The sequence below is a fragment of the Notothenia rossii genome (assembly GCF_949606895.1).
Source record: "Notothenia rossii genome assembly, chromosome: 7".
NCBI lineage: Eukaryota > Metazoa > Chordata > Actinopteri > Perciformes > Nototheniidae > Notothenia > Notothenia rossii.
Window position 1 is genome coordinate 78,764,474 of NC_136905.1, and position 23,916 is coordinate 78,788,389.

The window sequence follows — 23,916 nt, forward strand, 5'->3', positions numbered from 1 at the left end:
CACACACACACACACACACACACACACACACACACACACACACACACACAGTACACACACACTGACAGAGAACAAGGATAGATGTTGGTCCCAATGCACCAAAGCCCAGTACAAACTCCTCCTAGACCGCACATTCATTTTAATAACTGCTCTTATTTTCTCTCCTGCCAGCGGCTATTACCATAAGTCACGCACAGTTGCGTACCTGGAGAGCAGAGCTGCTGTTAATAATCCTGGAAAACACAAGAATTTGGACAGGACGGATAATAAGTGGCGGAAAAACTCAGATGATCTACTCAAGTAAAAGACTAAATACATTACAAGTACAAATCCTACATTGTATGCATGAATATCCAGTTTAAAGGCAGGGTAGGTAAGAATGGAGAAACCAGCTCGGGCGCGCTAGAATTTGAAAGTACACAACCGGAAAAAATCTGCCCCTTCCTTCAGACTTCCTTACAGAGCCCCTCCTCCAACACACACGAATGCGCACATGACCAATGAGGGCACGAGATAAGTTTGTGCACAGATGGAAGGCTGACAGGCAGGTAGGCCATCCAGTTATTTTAGCCGGGCCGGCTCAGATGATTGGTCGTGCTTTTTACAGCGCCACGGCTTCCACAGATGACATTTTTGTATGTGTTTATTGTCAAAGCATTTAATTTATTCATTGCTATCGGGATGTTAAGAGCATTCCATGGAATATAACAGAAAGTGTTTCTGAAGTGAATTACCTACCCCACCTTTAATCAAAGTTTACAAAGAATATCAACAATATGTGTCCTGCTTAAAGTGGACCTATCATGCTATATTTGAATAATATATCGTAGGGCCATACCTATATAAAACATGTCTGTGAAGTTTTTTTTTCAAAATACCAAACAGATCATGCATTTTATCCATGCCTCATTTCGCTCTATTTGCTTTATTCCAGCTGTTTTTGCAAGGGCTGATTCTGTGGCAAATGAGCTGCAGCTGACCACGCCCCCCTGCAAAGGAGGAGGGGCGAGCCACGAGGGTCATGTTACCATGCTGTTACCATGCTGTTACCATGCCACGGCAACCTCTCATTCCCCTGATAGATGGAGAGTTGCCCATATAGGCGGAGCTCCTCGTTTCTGACGTCAGAACAATTTCAAATCTGTATCAGTCTGTATCAGATCCGTTGCAGCCCCGTTTTTAGAGATTTGGGTACGGAGGAAAAGAGACAGGGTTGTGTTTTCGGCCACTTGGTGAGTTCCCTGGAACACCGGGGACACATATTCATGTATAAAAGACGTACAAAAGTGCATTTTGCATGATAGGTCCCCTTTAATTTGGAAAGAGAAACAAAGAAAAGAACACCCATGTTGTACAAATGTTCATCTCATTTTCTGGCCTTTCCTTGGGAGAAATTGGATAATTAAACCTCTCTGGGCCTCAAACGTGTTTAAATGAAACCATCTGAAAGGTTTAGAGGAGTAATCTCCCTTGGGTTAGATTGCTAACAACTCACTGGCCAGGTTTCCATCAAAACTTAGCAAACAGTTTAACCACATTTTCAAACAAAAAACAAATGCCGTTCTGTTATGTGAATATTGAGAATAGGTTGCATCAAAACACGCAACTGGCGCCAGAGAATGAAACAGAATCCAGGCATCAAAAACATTTGCCTATTATCTGATATACTGAAATACAGGATGTTATAAGTTAATTATTTACAGTGCCAACAAAGTTTGAATATGGAAAGCAGCGAGCACAAAGGGCGGGGGAACATTTGTTGTTCTTGGCAGGTTTTCCGTCACCCCAGGCCTAGATCCGCTTCAATGCTGCGTGATTATGAAAGCACTTTTTTTTCCAAGAGCTTTAAACTGATATTGGAGGGAAAATAAAGGCTGTGGAGTTGTTTATGTTGTAGATCCCTGCACTAGCCCTCTTAACTGCCCTGAGTCACATTTACCTTATATTCAATAATACCTCAATTAAGGCGTTGGTAATAGCACTTTATCTTCAGCAGGTTAAGTGATTTATACTACATTAAAGGCAGCTGTGATAACTCCCACTCACTCAAATTACTCCTGAAGCAAATGCATGTAAAGCCGCGTGGGAAAGTGCTGCTACTTCTTGATATGCAAAGCCCCGAAGGAGATAAGCTGTGACCGTTAACAAAACGGCAACGCTACATCTGCACACGTTCAAACTGTCAACAATGGGCACAAGCCTGCTGCCTGTTATTGTGGGTTTACATAGGAGCCCTTCCAAATATCATGTTTAATTTGACTAACTGGCAGGTTGAGAGGATAAGTGAGAGGTGTCCTAAATATGAAACATTTCCATAATGGGATCTGTCCTCACACAACATCTCTTCTTATTTTGAATCTATTGAGACAGGAATAGGATGATTTAAAGTAACCTCATGGGATACACTGGGGCATAAGGTGAGGGGTTTGTTGAAAATACACAAAAATGTAAACTTTTTTGCATCTCAAGGAATGCAGACAGACGTATAGTATAAAAAGATGTTTGTACGATGAACGTTGAGAAAAATAAAATGTTTTAATATGTATTATTAGTTTCCCCAAAGAGAGAATGATCAACCCAATGTTGGTTGGCCACGAAAGCCGCTGCGAGTCCAACCCTGACTGCAGGAGGGCTCGCCTGCCAAGCAGCCTACACATGGGGAAAAAGTGACTAAAAAAGGCCCGAGTTTTCCAGCAGGATCTGAGCGAAAGACCCAGACTCTGTCCAAAGCTGTGAAGCCATGAATGTGTTCGACGAGGGCCTGACGCATTCGCCCATTTACAGGTCAAACAAGTTTCCCCTTAATTGAGCGGTCTTTCTTCGCCCGCTCTGATTCAGTGGAAACGCAAATGTTAAAGTATTGCCCTGATTTGATGGAACTTTTCATTTTGTCAGTTTACGGTTCACCTCCAAACCTCTGCGCCCCCCCTCCCCCCCACCACACCCTCACTGACGCTCAAGAAATGAACCATGACGCCGTAACTCGCCCCATCACTCTCCAATACCAACCTGACATTCAACTCTCCAAAATACTTAAAGGTCCCATGTTATACTGTTTTTCATAAATATATTACAGCTCTCAGATATATACAAAACATTTCTCTGAAGTGTTTGGCTCCAAACACCAAACTGATCATTGCAGCATTACCCATAATCCCCTCTGTTTCAGCCCTGTTTCCAAAGTGCTGATTCTCTGTCTGTTACTTTAGATGAAAAATAAGGAGCCACTCCCCACTTCCCTCTGAGAGAGATTAGGTTAGAAAGAACACAATGGTGGAGGAGATTCAGGTGATAAGGTGGGGAAGGTGTTACCTTGGTTGCTGATTGGCTAATGGTTACACAAGCCAAAAAATCGTTATGACATCATAAAGTGGCCAAAATCTGATTAGCTCTTTTTCAGACAGGTTTTTATATAAATGGATCAGGACAAAAAGAGAGTGAATCTCTTTACACAGAGGGGACATATTTTCCCTATAACTGTACAGGCCTAGAACCCCCCAAAATATTGGCAAATAGTCATTTCAGTGTTTCTGCTATATTCCTATCTGATACAAGTGTTTGTGGTTAGTTCACAGGTCTGTAATAACATAGGACAGGGGAGTGTCTAAACCGATTAAATCAAATAATAGGTGTAGATAATCTTGTTGGTAGCCTACAAATAATTGGTTAGTGTTTGACATGGAACCTACGGATTCAGTGTTTTTGTGTTTAGAGCTAAACCAGAGAATAGAGTTAAAAAATATATTTTATGCTGTTTTTAAAAGTTTGCAGAAAGTGATGTAACATTAGTAAATGTATGTGAAGCAAGCTGTGCACTGTTACAAAAGCCTTTCAAATGCTATATCGCTTGTTAGCACTGTATAGTACTTAATACTAGCTCCACCTAACAAAAAAATACATTGATGCGTGACAATCTCTAATAATGTAATAATGTGTCCTTACTTACACTTTGCTTTACCTAAGTAAAAGGATCTGAGTACTTCTTCTAAAATCAAATGCTTAACTCACCAGACCATCAAGCAATGATTCGTTATTTTAAAAAAAGTTTTAGTTTGTTTTATGTTTTTCTTTGTCAACGCATTTATTGCTAACAGAGGCATCATAACGTGAAGCTATAAATTGTAGTTTGAATGAGCTGACACTGTTTAACACATTTTATATTAATCCCTGGACATCTATCCATCTGCACTTCCTGTTACACAACTTGGAAACCTGTCAATGAGAACAATGAAGTCACACAAGAAAAGCCTGGTGAAACTAAAAACACATGACAGCATGCACACAACACACTCACAAAACAGGCCCTAAAATCTGCCTCGGGGCTCGGGGAGGACACTACCAGAGAACAGATTACAGGTTGTGAATCTCCATATTTGGAGTGCGAGTGACTGATTGGAGGAGTCGCGATGAAGCCACATGTTGACAGCGCCAAATGAGGCAGGGGCACAGCAGGTTCATTCCATTAGTGCAGCTGAGTGTGTGAAGTGGACACACCCTCATGCAGGTAGGCTTTGCTTTAGTCGAAGGCCCTGGGGCCACAGGGGACTCTGAGCAATTAAAGGATTTGCCAAGACACGTAACCCAGATTCTCACTACTCGACACAAGGTGTGGCAACATGAGAGGGAGGAGGCGGAAGTTTTAGCTTGAGGCCTTCACTGTAAAAACAAATAGAAATCTGTCATCGAATCATTAATATAATTAAATGAGTTGATTTTGTTTTATGCTTGTTTAATCGTGAACTCAACTTGGCAAATGCATGACAAGTTTTTATAAAAAGTAACATTTGCATCTTGACTGAAGTGAGTGGAGTGGGCATGTTGGTTCACATAAAGAGGTACAACTGTCCTACATACAAAGTCATATTGTAAGCCAATCTCTGTCTCATTGCTTAGTTAGCACAGTAATAAAAAAGTCTACTGAACAAACAATCCTGTCAATGAAGACTGATGACTCAGGATCAACCTGTGTCCTCGTGCTGAATGAATCCAGCTTTTTTGTCTTTTCTGGTGAAAAAGAGAGCCATCAAGTGGCCAAATGAAGGTCCTGAAGCTTAAGTTGTTACTGTCTATTTATTTCCTTTAGGAGCTGTGATCTAGTTATGTCCTTTCGAAAGCGAATGGATGAAAATACCCCAAATATTATATCTGACAGAATTTCTGAACTACATCAAATCACGCATTGAAATGTCACATCAAGATTTTGAAATGACAAAAACCTCTTGCTGTAATGAAACATTTTAACAGCAACTCACACATAAATTGTAGGCAGACAATAAATGTTTGTAATGTTTAACTATTAGTTGTACCCGCAGCAAAATTACTTAGGCCTAATTGTATTGTCAATGTTTTAGCTATGCAGCAACGTTAGTCTTATTAGCATGTGTACGGCTGCTAAATACTATCTTAACAATAATGGTCAACTAAAAACAATTATTACACCAGCAGAATTTCATTGTCTTTCTCGGTTTCATTTCAACATCAAATTATCACATAAAAAATACAAATAGCGTTGTCTTTCTCTAAATGTATGCTAGGTCAATTAGCTACCAAGCTCACGGAGCTACTCACGCCAGGTTAGCAACAGTTATTCCATTACCGATCTTAGCTTGAAAGCTAACGTTGGCAAACTAAAATTGTTGGGTAGTTTCCAAGATAACATAGAAGTTATTTTAGGAAAACACTTACCGCTGCTACAACGAAACTTTTAGATGCCTTTTAGACTTTTCTGAACATCTGGATGAATACAAATGGTCCGCTGAAGGATAAAAAACGGTTTACATCCCAAAGTTGGAGTTCTAGTTCCTGCCGTTGGACCGCCATCTTTGGTTTGATGGGGAGTTGGCTAACGAAGGAAAACCTTTTATTCAAACTTGATACTTTGTTTTATTTAATTTATTTGTTTAAAATAAATAGTGGCTTTTCAATAAAGTTTTCAAAGTTATAAAACAGCGCCCTAGTAATATAATAATTGTGTTTAGCCCACAGTTTGATGTTGATTTGGGTGACCCTTTCACCAAACCCCCAAACCTTGTTAAGTTTAATAAATGCGCATATGACATTTATGCGCACCAAAGGAAATTATGTACCTAGTGAGTGCACATCTTCTTTTCAACAGTTCAGCAGGAAGAGCATATAAGATTAATTTGTTCCAAAAAGCAGCAAAAGCTTGTTTATTTTAAAAACATATATTAATCTGCTATGGTATACAGTAAGTAGGCTTCATGTAATCAAGTAGTCCTACTCTAGACTAGGCTTCTTGGGATAACATTAGAGGTATTCTACTCAAGTATTTCCATTTTCTGCAACATTATACTTCTTCTCTACCACGTCAAATGGGAATATACTCATTTGTTTGACAGTTTATTTTTTAGATTACAGTTTTTCATCTTATTTCTTTCCAGTGAAAAACATGTATTTCCAAATGTATTGTTTGTAATGTTTATGCGTATTGGCGGGGGTTTTATTTTGCAGTATTCTTGGCTGGCTCTTGGCCAAGAAACTTAACCCCAAGTTGCTACTGATGGCCAACGGTGTGTAAATGTTGGTTTCCCCAAGAACCTTGCATGGCAGCCTCTGCCTCTTCTATATGAATGTGTGAATGCTTTGTAAAAAGTGCTTTGAGTAGTCTTGAATAGTGTCAAATTACTATACAAATGCAGTCCATTTGAACTGAAGAACGAAGTGTTCCTTAATGGGTTGACACAAATGTTCTACCTCTCAAGCTATAACATATTTAAAACACATCTTGGTTGAGCAGGAAAATGACTCATCACAAGCAAAGCTAAGAAAATCAATAGACATACGTTTACGACCGACCGACCGACCAACAGACAGACAGAATTTAAAAAGAAAAACATTGTATGCATTATTTGTTTGTGTTCGGAGGAAGAATTGGACACATAGCTTCAAGGTAAAAATACCAGAACAGAAGTTTATAGTGGTACATGCACATACACAAAAAGAAAACCTGATTAGACAGTGACTAGATAGAGATTTTAGCTTCATATCATTCATCAAAATGTAGTTTATTAAATGGATTAAGACAAAGGTTAAAGGCCTTGAGCTAAATAATCATTGCTGGGTCAGGACCTATTGCTTTTAGGCCTTTTGATTCATGTATGACATAAATAAAATCATGTATAATATATAAATAATAATACAATTATAATAATAATACAACAAATACAAAAACATTGTTCTATTTGTATCCTATTAAGGATTCTTGACAATGAGTGTTACTTGTTGTCCAAGCTTCATAAAACATGTTTACCATCTGTATTTTCCAGTGTATCCACAGGGTGGCAGCACTTTATCACGTGTTACAGCCTCCTGCCATGCACCCTCCAGGGTTGACAGTGAGGGGGAAAACGTTGCATGCCATTGCGGCCACAATGATGAAAGTCACACCATTACAGGTTCCAGTTGTGTTGTGGAAACATGGACTTTCATTTTTAAAGTGAGAATTCGGGAAAAGCTGAAATGTAATCATCCAACTATTGTCTACAGTAGATGTTGGGATTGAGTCAGCAATATAAACGGACGGTGCTTTTGAGGAACAAGCAAACAGATTTCTATGTATTGTCAATCCCTTAGTATATTGGATGCACTGTGAAAAGAGTTAAGAACCTGGTTTATGCTTGACTCAGCAGCACCATGTCTAACAATGACTGTCAGCTTCTGTGTGCATGAACTTTGCTTTCTGCTCAGAAAACACAGGAAGTCTCAGAATCAACTTTAAGTGTTACATTTGAGGGGGGAAACAGTATTTGCATTATGCATGCCTGGGGTAGCAGACTTTTGGAGGTTTTCATGTAACTTTGAAGTCAGAAATCCAGTTACAGTATAGGGTTACTTGAAGTCATAGTAAAGTAAAAAAAAAAGTCATTAGTTGCCACGGAAACAAAATCGATTGTGACTCACAGATCATTAATGGTAAAAATAAATGAGCAGCAAATTATGATACTTTTTATGTCGAGAAAAAAACGTGTTTTTTCTTTAATTAAAAAATAAATAATCACCACACACTGCTGCACTTTCCTCACAAACATTTCCTTCAAACAAATAACTATAATATAATGATTATGATGATATAAAGTGAGGGTAATGAACATTGGGGTGAAAACCTGACGACAAACATCACTTTGATGGTGAAAACTTGTGAATGTGACATTTGTTCTCAAAACATATTTTTCAAATGGAAAAACTGAAATCGAAAACCCAGAAACATTGTCTTTTTGTGACACTCCAAATGTAATATTGCTACTTTTTCAATGGACATTCTTTGGTGCTTTATGCTGCTGCCAATGACTCCTAATTATTTCAAATAAAATAAAAAGCGTCCCTGCTATGGCAAATGGACTGCATCGTTGTAGCGCCTCAAAATATCTCACATTAGCCTTAACACACACCCATTCATACTGCCATGCAGGGTCGTGATGCTGCTCACCGCGAACAGTTTGGGTACCTTGCTCGAGGACACTTATAATACCATGCTTTCAAGACAGTAACAACCAGGAACTGATCTGTGGTCAACCGGCTCTACACCCCGAGCTCACCACACACACACACACACACACACACACACACACACACACACACACACACACACACACACACACACACACACACACACACACACACACACACACACACACACACACACACACACACACACACACACACACACACACACACACACACACACACACACACACACACACACACACACACACACACACACACACACACAGTATGACTGCTGAATGAGCATTCTAAAAATGTATGTTATATTGGAAGACATCTTTTTTCATGCATTTTTTTCCGAGGCATTGTCGTTATTCACTAAAACATTCTTCATGACACACGAGGATGGTAGGTTTGTTCTTATAGAGCATTGTGTAGCTACATTACTACAGTACTTTGAATAATACTAAAGGACAATATGTACATTTTAAAAATAACGTGTTACAGCTGTAGCTACTTTTTATGAGGATTTCTACGCAGCAAGCATTCTGCTTTCAGATAAAATGATGTGCCCTTGAAAAACAAGTATTGCTCTTGAACTAACTTCCTCCCCGGATGATAACACTAAACAAGTGTTTGTTTTTTATTTAGAGGTCTTTGCAGTCTGTGGGACAGGAGATATTGTAAGTGTGTAATCCGGGTCATTTAAGACCTTGATCTCCCTAAGGTCGACCCCACATGAAAATGCGTGTGTCGGTTATGAGATGCAGCAGCATGGAGTTATTGTGTCTCTGTGGGCAGCAGAGAGCACGAGGAGTGATTTCGTTTTCTGTCTGTTCTGACACACCTCTGCACACCAGCCCAGTGTAAACAGCTGTGTGTGTCTTTACCCCTCACAGTTAGTGGGTGAGGCGATCAGATTGTGTTAATCCTTCATTCATTCTCCTTTAAAGTGACCATTAGCATCATTTTCCGTCCCTAAGCTCCTCCTCCCTCCACCTCCACCTGACCAGCCGTCCTCGGGCCCCTCGTGGAACCGCAGCCGCAGCGTTTTGTGGATGACAAAGCGCTCCACGATGAAGGAGGCGCAGAACCAGGGCACTGCATACTCAGCCGTGATCAGTCCCTTGAAGTTGTAGCGAAACTCGGAGTAGTCCCATGGACAGGCGTTGAACTGTCGCAGCAGCAGCCCCGTGCCAAACTCCCAAATGTACGTCCATAAGGTGTAGATGACGCAGCGCAGCAGCACGGGGCAGCGGCCGCGCAGCTGCAGGTACATCTGCTCCACGATGAGGATGCAGGTGCCGTAGATGAAGAGCGCCCACACGCTGGTCACGCCCGGGAACTTCCAGTTGCAGTTGACCACAAACTCCCAGGCGGCGGTGAACATGACCTCGCAGAAGTAGCCGTGGATGGCGTAGAGGTACCAGCGGGACAGAGCTGTGAGAGGGACGGGAGCCTCGGGGGTCGCCACGGTCACCATCCTTACTGATGCTCTCACACTGATGTTCTATCTGTTATAATGTGTGGCAGGTCTGAGGAGAAAGGAGCAAAAGAAAGGTTTTTAGAAAGGGACACAATATGCCAACTTCATCCACTTTCAGGGGAGACATTGAAGGCGAATAGGGTCAGAATTTTAACAAATGGAAACCATCATGAAACTTCCCCAATGTATTAAGACTATTCCTTTTTGAATTACACATTTTCTGAATTGTTCAAATATGCACATTTTGTATTTTCTTCTGGTGAATTTATGAGATGATGCAAATTAATTAAAATAAAGGTATAAATGTGTATTTTTTTTAAATGTGTAAAATTACCCAAAATGTCAAAAGTTTCTTTCAATTTTTTGATGCTATTTATGCTTGGTATTTTTCTGTTATACACATCTAAAGTTTTTACATTATGTGCTCTAATAATCTAGTGTCATCTTATCTCACTGACATCAATCTCACCGTCAAAGCTGTATTAAGTTACTGGTGAATCCAAATAAGCATTCTCCGCCTGCTGCTTCACATTAAAGCTTTCCAATGAAAACACAAAAGGAGTGAGTTTTATTTTGAAGAAGACACGGAAAAGGAAATGCATATAGTCATCTTTGTGATTGCTAACCATGATATTTAATCGAAAATGCCTCCAAATGCATGGTAACAGTGTCCTGTTGTTGGAAAATTACTTATGGTGTGCACAGAATGAGATCATCGCGGTTGAAATACTGGGGAAAAAGCATATTATTATGCCCGTCGACTGCACACCCAAATCCGTGAACACATTACACCCGTCCTCATCAAGCTCCACTGGCTCCCCATCCCCCAGAGAATTCAGTGGAAAATCCTCCTAAGGACATACAAAGCCCTCCATAACCTAGCCCCATCCTACCTGACTGACCTCCTCCACAGACACACTCGCTCCCTCCGCTCTGCTGCTGCCAACCTCCTGTCCCTCCCCACCCGGACCAACCTCAAGTCCTGGGGCGGCAGAGCCTTCTCCGTTGCTGCACCCACACTCTGGAACTCACTACCCCAATCCATCAGAGATTCTTCCTCCCTCACAGCATTCAAAACATCACTCAAAACCCACCAGTTCAACACTGCATTCAACCACTGACCCCCCCCCCCCCCCCCTTATTTTCTGTTTTCTTGTTTATCTCTTTTTGTATTTTCTTTTTCTTTTTTCTTCTCTGTCAAAGCGTCTTTGAGTTTCTAGAAAAGTCTCATGTATTATTATTATTATTAGACTTCTGTATTAAACACCTCTTTTTGGCCCATTGCAAACGGATACTCCATTGGCTTTTCTTTAAAACTACCTGCCTAAAGAGAGTTTGCTGTAGACTTGACCTGCACCAATCGACAAGGATAGAAATCTTAATGGTGTCTATCCAAAGTTGAATTCGGGACAAGGCAGTAAACACTTGATTGACGTCACAAAGATGAAATTGGAGCCGGCGGGGCTTCGGAGAACTTCACCTCCAAGGCCTTAGCTCTCCTGATGCTATTTACACACTGTCTGAGGGGGGTCTCTTATCTTTATCATCTGACTGCCACATCATGTGCTCTTTTTCCAAATCCCGCAGCTTGACGCACACAGGCTTTGGTGTCAGGTGTCAGGAGGCCCACGCAAGGTCGTATCCTTCTTCCAACTATTTATCACGCCGCATGTCTAATAAAAAACACTGGAGGCAAACAGCATCATGCCGAGGAGTTCAAAGACCACATGGTTGAAAGAGTGTATATCTTCTGCTATACAATGCCTCCAGAGGAAACTGTGTCATAACGGCAACCGTTATATAATGGATCATAAACGCTCTGCAAAATACAAAGCTCAGAGAGGTTAGGAGTACAATATTGTGTTTGAAGTACAAAAGCAGATTTTTTTGTTGGATCTTTTGGTCTTCAAAGAACTGCTGGGGCGCAGAGTGGGCCCATGGGGATTAGCACATTTCTCCAAAACAAGGAACAAGGGTTTCATGTGAGGACCTGGGCCACAGCGATGGACCACCTGACCTCCGTAAACCCTCATGGCGTCTTTTTACTGCCTGCATGGGAAACGCTCCCTCTCATCTATCAAAGCACACTTAGGTCAAAACAGGTTTGCAGAATATTTTGAGCATAATGCATTATTCATTTAAGAGAACTCGAAGCAGTAAAATAGGTTCACTACATCAGAAAATCTAAGATTAGTGGCCAGTTAACGTAAAGCATGCTAGACTTTTCCCTGTGAACCTCACATTAGTATCAATGAAGACCTTTAAAGCCAAGGTATGCGCTTATTGCCTTCTACGTCGATTGAAATGAGTAGAATGATACCTGATAGCTTAGCCTGGCATGTAGACTGTAGCAGCCTAACAGCACCTCTTAAGATCACAGATTTAGAGCTATGTCTTTTGTGTAATTTTAAGTATTTCTGTTCATGTCAGTCTTTTCATCTTTGGTCTACACACACTGCAAGTATTGATATTAAGTGTAGATTTTGAAATGTTCAATAAACATACATCTGTCCTGAAAGCATTGTGTCTTTGTCAGAGACATCCTGATGTAATATGATAAACTCCTTAAGAAGTTTGGCAGCATTTTGACACTGCCTTTGTCACGAAATAGGAATAGAGCGTGTTGTAACAGAGCCGGTTACTGAGTATCTGTAAAGAGTGAATGCATGGTGAGCTTTAAAAGGTAGTTAAGATTTAATGAAGTGAAACCGGAGCTTCATCTTCTCTGCTTCTGATATGAATAAGGTTTGAAATGTGATTTAAAACAGTGACAAAAAAAATACATATTGTAACGTTCACAGAGGGGGTCGGAAACCGGCTGCAAGTTATTAGGCTTTAATAACTCTTATTAGCATAGAGGTATACAGGTACAAGTACAGACAGCTTGGGGTTTCCACCTTACACACTCTAACTCCCACACACACACCTATATATACCAGTGTCTACCTCACAACCCCCCCACCCTCCCCCGTCCGCTCCCCCAACCACAGGCCCGCACCTAGACCAGCATCCTATGCAGCTCTGTGATTGGCCAAGAGACGGGGGATGCCTGAGTGACACCCTCAGCCTCCTATACAGGGTCGCTACAATATCAATTTAAATGGGAGTAATCTCATTCTGTGTTCTGATATTTAATTTTAACTTTACTCTATAATTGAATGTATATCGTGGATGATATTCAACAAAAGTCCTCAGTCAGACTCAAACTGGCGATGAGTGATTACATGGTCAGCTCCCACTTGTCCTTTCTGTGTCACACTGAGGCCCATCAATCGACCCGTTGCCCCAGTATGACACATTTCGCACACTGGGTGCTGTTTGATTCTGTTGTTGCAGCTGTTTTAGTATATCGCCCAGCACCCCCCAGCTCTTATGTGTTGATTTCTGCCAGCTGTTGCTGCGGCGACCTGTTTCGCCATCGCATTGAATTGAATCCCGCTACGGGACATGGCAGCGGGGAGGGGGGGCCATCAGAGTGGTGAATGTGGCAGAGCTGCTTTGTTGACCTCACGTTAACCACAGGGAGACACAACAGAGGCAGGGTGCTGTCTGAACTGAGGGGGAGGAGGGAAGAGTTTTGTCTGAGGGAAGACACCAAATGAGTGTGTGTTTCTTAAATGACACATAAATAGTACGATTCAGATAAAGGGAGTGTAAGAACTAAAGGTTGAAAACAAGGCTGTCAGTTAGACAAACATAAGCATAAAGAAAACACACCAATGTGAGTGAGCCAAGGTTGAATTGAAAAACAAAGAGAAACAAAGTGGTGCCTCTACTCTGCCGCCAGCCTGCTGACAGCTGTGAACTCTGACTGTGATTAAATCACCCATAACCCATTTCTGACCTCACATGCGCCATAATCCCTGTTCATGTACTGTAGCTCTGGCTCTGGCTGTGGCACAGATCCAAGGCCAGTGCAGACTTTAGGAAGGTCACTGTGACGCTGCAGCACGGCGTAGAGAACCAGAAGCATCCAATGTGGTTAAGTGCCAGTGATTTGGCAGACAGATAACTTAACACCAAGAAATCTGCTAATATATTTATTGAATTAGTCATTCTCAAGGATTTGTGCATTCTGGCCGCTAAAAATATGGGAAATTAAGATTAAAGAAAAGACAAGACATCTACAGATGTAAAGTGATTTCCAAGCAGCACTACTAACATAAAAACCCAATGCTGCACAGACTGTTAGATGTTTATAGCTTCCTGAGTCAACACAAATTGATCCTGATTGAATTTGCTCTCTTGGATGGGTGATGAGCAATTTATTTAGTGATTGATGAGAAGTGTGTGTAAGGTAAGGGGGAGGGAGGAAGGTTTGGGGGAAGGGGGACCTTTCTCCGAAGCAGCACAAAATAAACGGATGTCGATCAATTGCAACAGACGGATCAATAACCAGAGAAACAGCCACCTGGCTCTAATCTTAAATAGTCTCCTTCACCATTTGAAGCAAATAGAGTTGTTAGTGCCCAAATATCCTCTTACTGGGCAAAACATTTATTACTGTTCACGGTCAATGCAAGGTACAAAAAGCCTGACTTCACATTACCTCATTCACACCAACGCAACTCCGGTTCAAGCTCCGTGCTAGAGCTTTTCAGGTTCAGAACCGGTTCTTTGGTTAAACTGGAATTTACCCTTTTCCTTATAATTTGACAATATATAGAGACCAAACGATTAATGAGAAAATAATCGGCAGATTATTCAACAATGGAAAAATGATTAATTGTACATTTTGCTCTATAAAATATGAAAAATAGCTGTAACATCGTCTTTAAAGGGGGCTCTTTTGTCAGATGGTATAATGCCATGTTGCAACAACTTCAGTGTTAGGTGATTTATAACAAACATGTGTGATAGACAAAAGGAGTTCATAATAAAAGTACTTATTCCATTTCCGTGCTACTAACCATTGCAGGGTTTCAAACGAATACACGTCTCCTTCCCCACTCCTAAATCCGGACATAGGGCTACTCCATTATGGCAAAAATCATAATCTCGATTATTTGGGTCAATAATTGATATCATGATTATTAAAAACGATTATCCATTTACTTGAAAACATCCATTTATTGAAAAAGAAAATGTGAACAGTATGTTTTTAACAGTTGATTACCCTGAACTTAAAGTATAATTCAACTGAAAAACCAATACAAAAAAAATAAAAATAAAGAAAATAAATTATCGCTTTATTTCCATTACGTTGTTTTCATAATCGTTGCACGCCAAAATCGTAATTGCGATTAAAATACGATTAATTGAGCAGCCATATCCAGACATTCACCCAGAGACACATAAAGTATCTGAGAACAACAAAGGAGTACAGCTTCTGATCGAGCTGGAGAGACGCCGTGAGGGCTGAGACTAAAAGCCTGCACACAGCACTTCCAACACAGAGCCTCATTCGACTTTACAGGAGGCCTCCCTCTATAGCTGCAAGGTGAGAGCCTGACTAAACAAGCTGAGTGATGGGTACAGAGAGTGGTAGGATCTGCCCTCTCGAGAGTTCATATCTAAAAGGTTTCACTGACACTTATTCCTCTTTGTCCACTAACATTGTATAAAAGAGGTTTTTTCATATTACTTTAAGACCTTTAAAAAGATTTAAAAAGGCACGTTGCTAATCCAACATGCTAGCATCGGGCTGCTAACTTTAATAAGCTATCATACTTTATATTAAGTGTTGTTAAAAACAGGCAACTATCATACTATACCATCTAAGTATAACATGGCAAGAGCTTAACACTGCGAAATGTAAGTATATTTGTATATTGTCTCTCAGGACAGAGAAATAAAAACCAAAAATAACATAAACATTAATAAAATGTGTTTTTGTTTGCCGGTATATGATAAAGAGGAGGAAGACCTCCTCAAATACAATGACAAATCAAGTTTGGTTTCACAAGCAGTCTCATCCAATATCCTCCGGGCTATTATAGGTGCTGGGATGGAGAAGAAAGTGGAATTGGTTCACCTCAAACTAAAGCAGATTTAAAGAACAAAATGTGTGCTGAAGTGATTCAATCAAGAGACATGTATTTCTGATGAAGCATCACTTTTTGCTGATGCTGCAATAAAAACCTCTCTGTCACTGCGACCTTCACATCACACACACTGAGGGAACAGAGAGATGTCCGTATGTTGTGTTATCTTTGGGAGCGGGTGCACAATCAACTCTGACTTTTAATCTATTCTGAGTTATCTAATCTGCTTTGGGGGAAGGTATTGTGTTGTTCCTTTTCTTCTCAGTAATATACTGTCTTTCTGTCTGTCAGTTTACAAGCCTATTTATAACCCATTAATACTCACAAAATGTCTTTTAAACAGACTGACCTTTACAGTTACAAACCTTCTCGGAAAGTCTCTTCTATATCCCTCACGCTATTTCACTCCCTGACCCACTCATTACAGCCTCTTCAGTGCTTTCCAGTTTAATGGAAGGCCCAGAGACATGGGAGCTAAGCCCTTTGTCGCTAATAGCACGCGGGTCATGCCTCATAGATTAGAACATCTTGGAGCAGCTACAGAGAAAGCAGGATATTTACTGACATGGTCATCAGTGCAGCGGAGAATAATGCCTCTAATGGAGGGATGCATGTGATTGTTTATCTGGTATCACACAATTTTTTTTTAGAAACAATGGATGTCAATGCATAATTTATCATGGAGGCTCTGTGAAGAATTAGGAAAGAAAGATCTTTGCAAAACAAAAAGGTCTGTATAAAGCATAGAGGGGTTTTAACTTTTTAGGTGCAGAAGAAAAATCTAATTATCACACACAAAAAAATCCTTTAAACTTTAAAGCCAGACTGATAGTGGATTTTTAAGTCCAATATTTGTATATAAGTAACACCTATATTTGTGTATCAGAGTTAGGTTTATTGTCAAGTAGGTTTTCATGGAATGTTTTGTTGCATACTATAAACAAAGACATTTTAAGAGGAATTAATTACAGAAAATACAGGATAGAAATGATGATAAAAAGTGAAAAGAATACGATAAAAGGTATGATAAATATGTAGATTATGAGTTTGGTGTAGGATGTGCAATGTGGGTGATAACATGTAATTTGGTTATGAGAGAACTGTGAACAATATGTACGTAGAATAACTATTTTCCTGTTTAAGTTAAACTCTTTCAGAAAAAGGTAATGTCAGAAAGTTTCCAAACTACATCTGACATAATCAGCATTTCCATATTTCCAAATTGGAATGATCAGTTTATATAACTTTGTGAACACACGCAGGACTGTTTTGGTTTAGAAACTCTCCTCTGCTTCGACGATGACCTTTTATGTGTCTTTAACCTGCTGTTCAAAAAGGCATTTCCAACATACCTTATAAGGTCTGTTACAATGAGAAGCAGGAACTGAAAAACCTGCATTAGGACCGATTAGAACAGGCATACAGCTGAGGTGGGCTGAATGTTTTTTTAAACCAGTGCCTCTGTCATAGGGATCCTTTTGGGATTATTCGATGTTAACGCTGGTGCTCAGGTTATAAATAGGTCAAACATGTCGATACAACCAGTGCAAAACTGAGGGGGAAAGGCCTTATATGGAATAAATCAATGAGGGATTTAAAAAAGCCAAACCACAGCCAGATATCGCAAGCATTTTTTTAAGCATTCATAAATGTGACCTAGAAATTAAATCATCATGGGAATGAATCGGCTCTGTAAATAAGACTGCAGAGGGTTGTAATTACGCTAGATGGCCAAAGTCATCATATTTTGTCCCTGGAAACTAGGGGCCACTGCGCATGCTCGGCTGCTGGGACTCCGCTGCAGCATCACGCTCCTTCCAACTGAGCAGTGCGGTACGATTATTATCCTCTACCAAACATTCAAATCAGCCCTCTGAAATGTGACCAAAGGGGATCTAAAACAGACGTTTCTTAAAAAGCATCACTAACGTATACACAAAAAGTACACACACACACACACACACACACACACACACACACACACACACACACACACACACACACACACACACACGCGGGTTACTACCACTTGTGTCCTCTTTCTGATCTTATTTCGACCGTCCCATCCATATTTGAACAGGTGTAACAGCCCAACTGTGCACAGAAAACACGCCAAATAAAGAGATATGCATCCTGTTTTAAAAAACTACATGCAGATATTAACTATACATTCATTGGCTTAAAATGCTTTTAGTTTAGGTTACAGTTAAAACATGCTTTTAAAGCTGCCAACTTGCAAGCAAACACTCATTAAGGATAACCGAACAGCTATTTCCAATCCAGATATAATAAGAACACATTTTGTCACTTTAAAAACTACACAATATTGTTCTCGTGAAAAGCCATGATAACATGTTGGCTTCATGTCGGCTCTGAAGACGGACATGAATCATCCTCAGTGCAGGTTATTTTTTACCTTTGAGCTGTGCGGTGTCTCCCTCAGAATACACCCGGAGGATCATACACATTCACCGGGGAAGATGGTCCAGGATGTCACGGTGGCGGTCTGCAGCTCGGCTGGTGCCCCTGGTTCTCCTTCCTTCACCGTGTCTCTGCTGTCCGATGGAAATTGACACATTTTACTTCACTGCAGCAGCAGCAGCAGCAGCACATGCTCAGAAAGGCTCACGCACTTCTTGCATCTTTCGTTAACCCTTTCTATCCCGCAGCTCAGCCTGCAGACTCACTGGAGGTCCCCTCGGTCTTTGTGGATCCATAGGGTGCTGAATAGGCTTAGTTAATATTTAAGCGCATCCTAAATATTAAACACATAGGTTAGTGAATAATTAATGACTCACCATAAAACTTTAATTTACCCCACTTATGTAGACTATAGTTGTTAACCCTGGAAGCCCATTTCCTCCAGAAAAAGAAAAAGGTCATTATAATGAGAACAAATATTATAATAATCGCTAATCTCAAAATAATGAACAGTTTTTCAAAAATAATGACTTAAAATGTCCAAATAATGAAAAGCTTTTCAAAAATAATGAATTACAAAGTTTTTTCAAGATTAAATAGCTTCAGTATTTTACAACATCAAGTCATTTATTTGAGATAGTAAGTCAATATTTTCAAAAACTTAATTTCATTATGTTGCCACAGAAGGTAATTATTTTTGAGAGAGTCATTATTTTGTGGAAAGTTTGTCATTATAATGACTTAAAACCTGTTAAGCCCCAAAGGGGCTTTGTTTTTGTTTTTTCACGACACTCTGTGTCAGGGCATCTTAATATTTAAGAACCTATTAATGTGTTATACCAGATTAACAGGAAGAGTCTCAGCTAACTGACGATACAAACCATTTTTACCAAAACAAAACACAAGTCTCATAAGAAGCATCTAAATGACCCCTGAGCGAAAAATGCTAACGCACTTTGGCACAGAACTCAAGATAAAATATACCCTTATTACTTATCGTAGCTGCACATACAAGATATCCGATTGAAGCTGAGGTTCCAGAGATTATTTAGGTATTAATATCATCACTGAGTGATCCGAACTCGTGACAGAGGAAGCAAACACAGACATCACATAACGTACCTTTACGGAGCTTTTACGGGAGATCGTCTCACCGTAGCTGTCAATCTGATCAAAAGACTTGTTCAATGGCATTAAAACGAGAAAAAACGCGGCTGAATCGGTTAATCCATAGGTTGATAATGTTTCTGTGGATTTGAAAAAAATATTTATAATCAATAATTCCATTTTTATGTAAAAATCGGAGAGTAAAAGTTAGCTGCTAATGGTAGCCACCAGTTATCGCAGCTTCCGGTTTTGGCTTCTACATCCAACTCACAGATGTAACCTTGCTTTGAGAATGAATTTTTTTATTAATTTAACCCTTTTAGAAGGGAAGATATGGTCATTTGTTCTGGGAATGTCATTTTCGAGCCTGAGACCTGAAAAACAGGCTCGGGGCTTAACAAGGCTATTTTTTCACTGGTAAATGGGCTTCCAGCAGTTGGAACTTTTGAGAAAAACGATAAATTACCAGTAAATTACACATTATTTTAGCTTACACTTAGTTTGCTTAATTTAGCATAATGACTAGAAGCATAACATGTTATAGTTTCATCTAATTTGTACACAAAACAAACAAAAATGTTAGTTTCTTTCAAACAGCTTAGCTGCTAGCTTCACATGTATATTGATATGAGTGGTATCAAAGTTTAATACTTTTATCTGACATCTTTTGGTGTTTGATATCAAAATTATTGGTTCAAATAAGAAAAATGTTCGATAAAAAGATCAATCAAACCTTCACAGCTAGAGACAAATCAAGATAGTGTGGAGTCTAATTTATATAAAATTACAAGAGCGATTCTTATTATTACATTATGCTTATTGTGCTCATGAGATGTCGCTATGACTTTGGAATAAATAGACAAAATCACCAATCCCACATTTTGATGGGTTGGATAGGAAACACAGGGAAAAGTCATAGATGAAAGTTTTAGTTTGCAATATTAATGTAGCAAAAGACAGGTGCAGACTGTAGAGACAATGAGTTATTGAGGCTCTGGCTATACAGTCTATGGGCTCTGGCCTTGGCCGCGTGTGTGTGCTCAACACCCCCGCATAACTGGGAATCAGTGTGAATGGAGGATTCCACTATCTGCCTGCAAAGAAACTTTAGCAAAAACAAATCACGTAGGATAGCGACAGAGTAGGGAGGGACTTCACCGGCAGGCCGAATGCTGATTGGAGATCGTGTTGCCAAGAGACTTTTGTCTACTGTGCAACTACCAGAGAGAACCAAAGTCTAAACCACGGTTTATTTCCATCTAGTCTTAACCAATCATAAATGTATGGGCAGAACCCTGTGTAGTAAAATGTATTGGCCCACGAGGTTCGGGGCTCTTTACGGAAATAGTGACACAGATAACAGCTTTGCTGCCTGTGATTTCTATGACGTGACGAGTCCTTGGCCAAGGGAATATATATATATATATTGCTCTCTTATAATAAATAGTTAAACTTAGAAGTTGTTTGTCTTTCCTGGAATAAAAGAACACGACAATAACAATAGCATATAGTGAAATGGCCACAGCTAGCTTTGGTTTAAACAACATTAACTGACTTTTTTCTATTCAAGTTGTATCCTGTGATTAAACATGTCAATGATAATGAACTCACATATTGACAAATAAGTATTGAATAAGGTAGTAGCAACATCCTGTCTCAGCGAAATCATCAAACTGAAAGCTAGCCCTAGCCTAGCATCAGCTGTTGCCATGCAGAATTCAAAATGTAGTTAAGCTAGTTTATGTTATGCGTTTATCATGTCATACAATTTTTTTATATATTGGTTTTATGTAATTAATAGCTATTTATAAAGGAGATATAGAAAATATACAAATACAATACAAAAAATATCAGCATCCAATTTTCCTATTCCCTTTACATCATTTTGAAAAGACCTTGTTGTTTCCTGACACTTCCAGACCTTTTTACTAATTGGTTTAACCTCACTGGGCTTCCAGTGGGATAAATATTTTAGGACTTTGAAGAACAGGTGTGATCCTTGACACATATCCAGTGACACAAGAAGTGACACCTGAGCAAATAGTGAACTCTTTTTATGACCGTTTTAAAGAAATCAAAGACTGGTGTTCGTTAAGTTCAGCAGCCAGAAACCACTATATTATTATCAGTGATATCACTATACATTTACTCTCAAAACACACTTTCATCAAGTTAAGGAAATCATATGGTGTGTTTCTGCTTGAATAAGTTACAAACAAGTGCTTATAGAATGTGATGATTATTAAAAATGGCTGAAAACTATTTAGCCTTCCTGTTAATTAATTATTGAGCAGTGGATTTTGAGACACTGCGGTTCTCTTATATATTTAGCTAAAAGGGTGTCAATTTTGTCCAATGAATGAGTATTAATCTGAATATGCTAAGTATCATAAATTGGAAAAATTGTGCAGTAAAAAGTATTGTATTTACCAAACAGATGTAGGCTACTGGAGTAGAAGCATTAAGTAACTCAAAATTGTACTTTAAACATTACTCAACGTTACTCCATAATGGATTTAAGGTAGAAATCGCCGCGTATATATGTATGCAGTAGTCAACATTGGATAAATAATAATCCTGATGAAATATGATAATGCTATACAGGATGTAAATATCGAACCTGATAACACCGTCGGTTCTTTCTTGTTTAAGTGGTCTTCAAAAGGAAGTTGTCCCTTTCAACAGGACATGAGTAGTTGTTTAGAGATTTGAAGAGCTTTGTAATATAATAATATCTGAATGCTCACTAGGCAGATATGATTTTCGATCGGCCGTTAATGGTGGATACTAAAGATTACCTTACATTTTCCAGAGAGCCTCTTAAAGACAGGAGGAGTGCTCGCTCAGAATCATTACGTTAGCATTCAGCATCGACCTACAGATGAGTGGACTGAAAGAGAAAGTAACAGCAGAGGGCGTTCAAGTGCGAGCAGATACTATAAATATTGAGTTTCTCCAGATCACTAACAATCTTAGGCAGAGATTGAAGCTAAAAGCCAAAGTCTGGATGAGTGCATATTTAGAGACAAGCCGATTCTTTACATGCAGTCTGACAGTTGGAGAGAATTTCGAAAGGAAAACTGAGAGAAACCAAAAGTACTTGGTGCAGGATTGATTTAAGGATCTATTTGACCTTGATTCCCGACATGCCTGATCCTTCAGTTCCATATTTCACGTAAGGGTATTTCCCAGGGTGTTAGCAGTGGTTATACGAGGGAGAAAGAGTCATTTTGAGTAACTACATTACATGTCACTTGTTGGACGCTTTTATCCCAAGCCACTTACATACTCAATACTGTGGGTAATCCCCACAGGAGTGTCTTGCCCAGGGACACAACGACATGTTGACTGCAGTGGGGTTTGAACCTGTGACCCCCTGATCCAAAGACTAACGCACAACCTTCTGCACCACACGCCTCCCTAAAAAGGTACAGTGTACACCTGTCATGGTCCTGGAGTAAAACACCTGCATGTGTGAAGTTGGTTATTAGCGTAAACCACCCTAAATTGGTGATTGAGGTATAGACTTAATTTAGTGTTCTCAATTATGTGTACACTGAATTGTAATCCAGTTGTTATTCTTAATGACTAGCCAGATACACTTTTACAAAACGTTACACCTTAGGGTTCAATTTCAAATGTTTGAATGGTGCAGACCAATTTAAAAAACGCTGAAAGTTCTGTGTGAAAGTAAAAGTTAATTAGAAAGAAGCATAACTTTGATATAACTGAGCAGAGCACAATATTTGTTTTAGAGTTTACACATTATATTTTTCAGATGGCTAGTTTAAGCAAAGTTCATCTTTACAAATGTTTTAGGGAAAATGCATTGAAAAACTTTTCTAAAATTAACATTTCTTCAAATCACTTTTTAAAACCAATCTTTCTAAGAAAATCCTTTTATTGACGTCAGCAGTTTGTTTGACCCTTCAGTTTAAAGATGCTTATCTGTCACCTCTTATTTGATGGTTTGGTATTTTAATCTATTATATTTCAATCAATGTGATGATGTGTTTTATTTACATTTTACAGATAAAGAAATGTGTAGGTTTGTTATCATATTGCAATATCAAGAATGAACGGTCCATATCTAAAGAACATAGATGGATACAAGAAAAATAACTTGTCAGCAGATGTTTGGATCTTTGTATTTTCTGATAACGACCTATGGTTGATGTTTATATCAAGACAAGCTACGTATGAACATAAAAATGCACACATTGACAAAATGACTGGACATGAAAGCAGAACACATTCTTGGCTTTTGGTTGTTTTTGAAGATTTCTTACAAAAAATGGCTGTATTTTCGCATTTAATCTCGTTCCTAATACTGATCATTTTTCAGATTCAAACATATAAAGCAATTTGCAATGCACTTTGCATATACCCTGTTTGCATACGTGTGTGAGTAAGAAAACACTTTTCACCTCTGTGCACAGACACCAAAAGAAGAGG

The 23,916-nt window shown here is 39.4% G+C and overlaps 1 protein-coding gene across 1 annotated transcript; it reads right to left on the minus strand.

Moving 5' to 3' along the window:
- Positions 1–6,904: 6,904 nt before the first annotated feature.
- Positions 6,905–18,840, minus strand: tmem229b (transmembrane protein 229B). Its single transcript, XM_079691182.1, has 2 exons — positions 18,350–18,840; positions 6,905–9,998 (listed from the first exon to the last, which is right to left on the minus strand). The coding sequence occupies exon 2, from the start codon at positions 9,944–9,946 to the stop codon at positions 9,401–9,403; it is 546 nt and encodes a 181-aa protein (XP_079547308.1). The 5' UTR covers positions 9,947–9,998; positions 18,350–18,840; the 3' UTR covers positions 6,905–9,400.
- Positions 18,841–23,916: the final 5,076 nt, after the last annotated feature.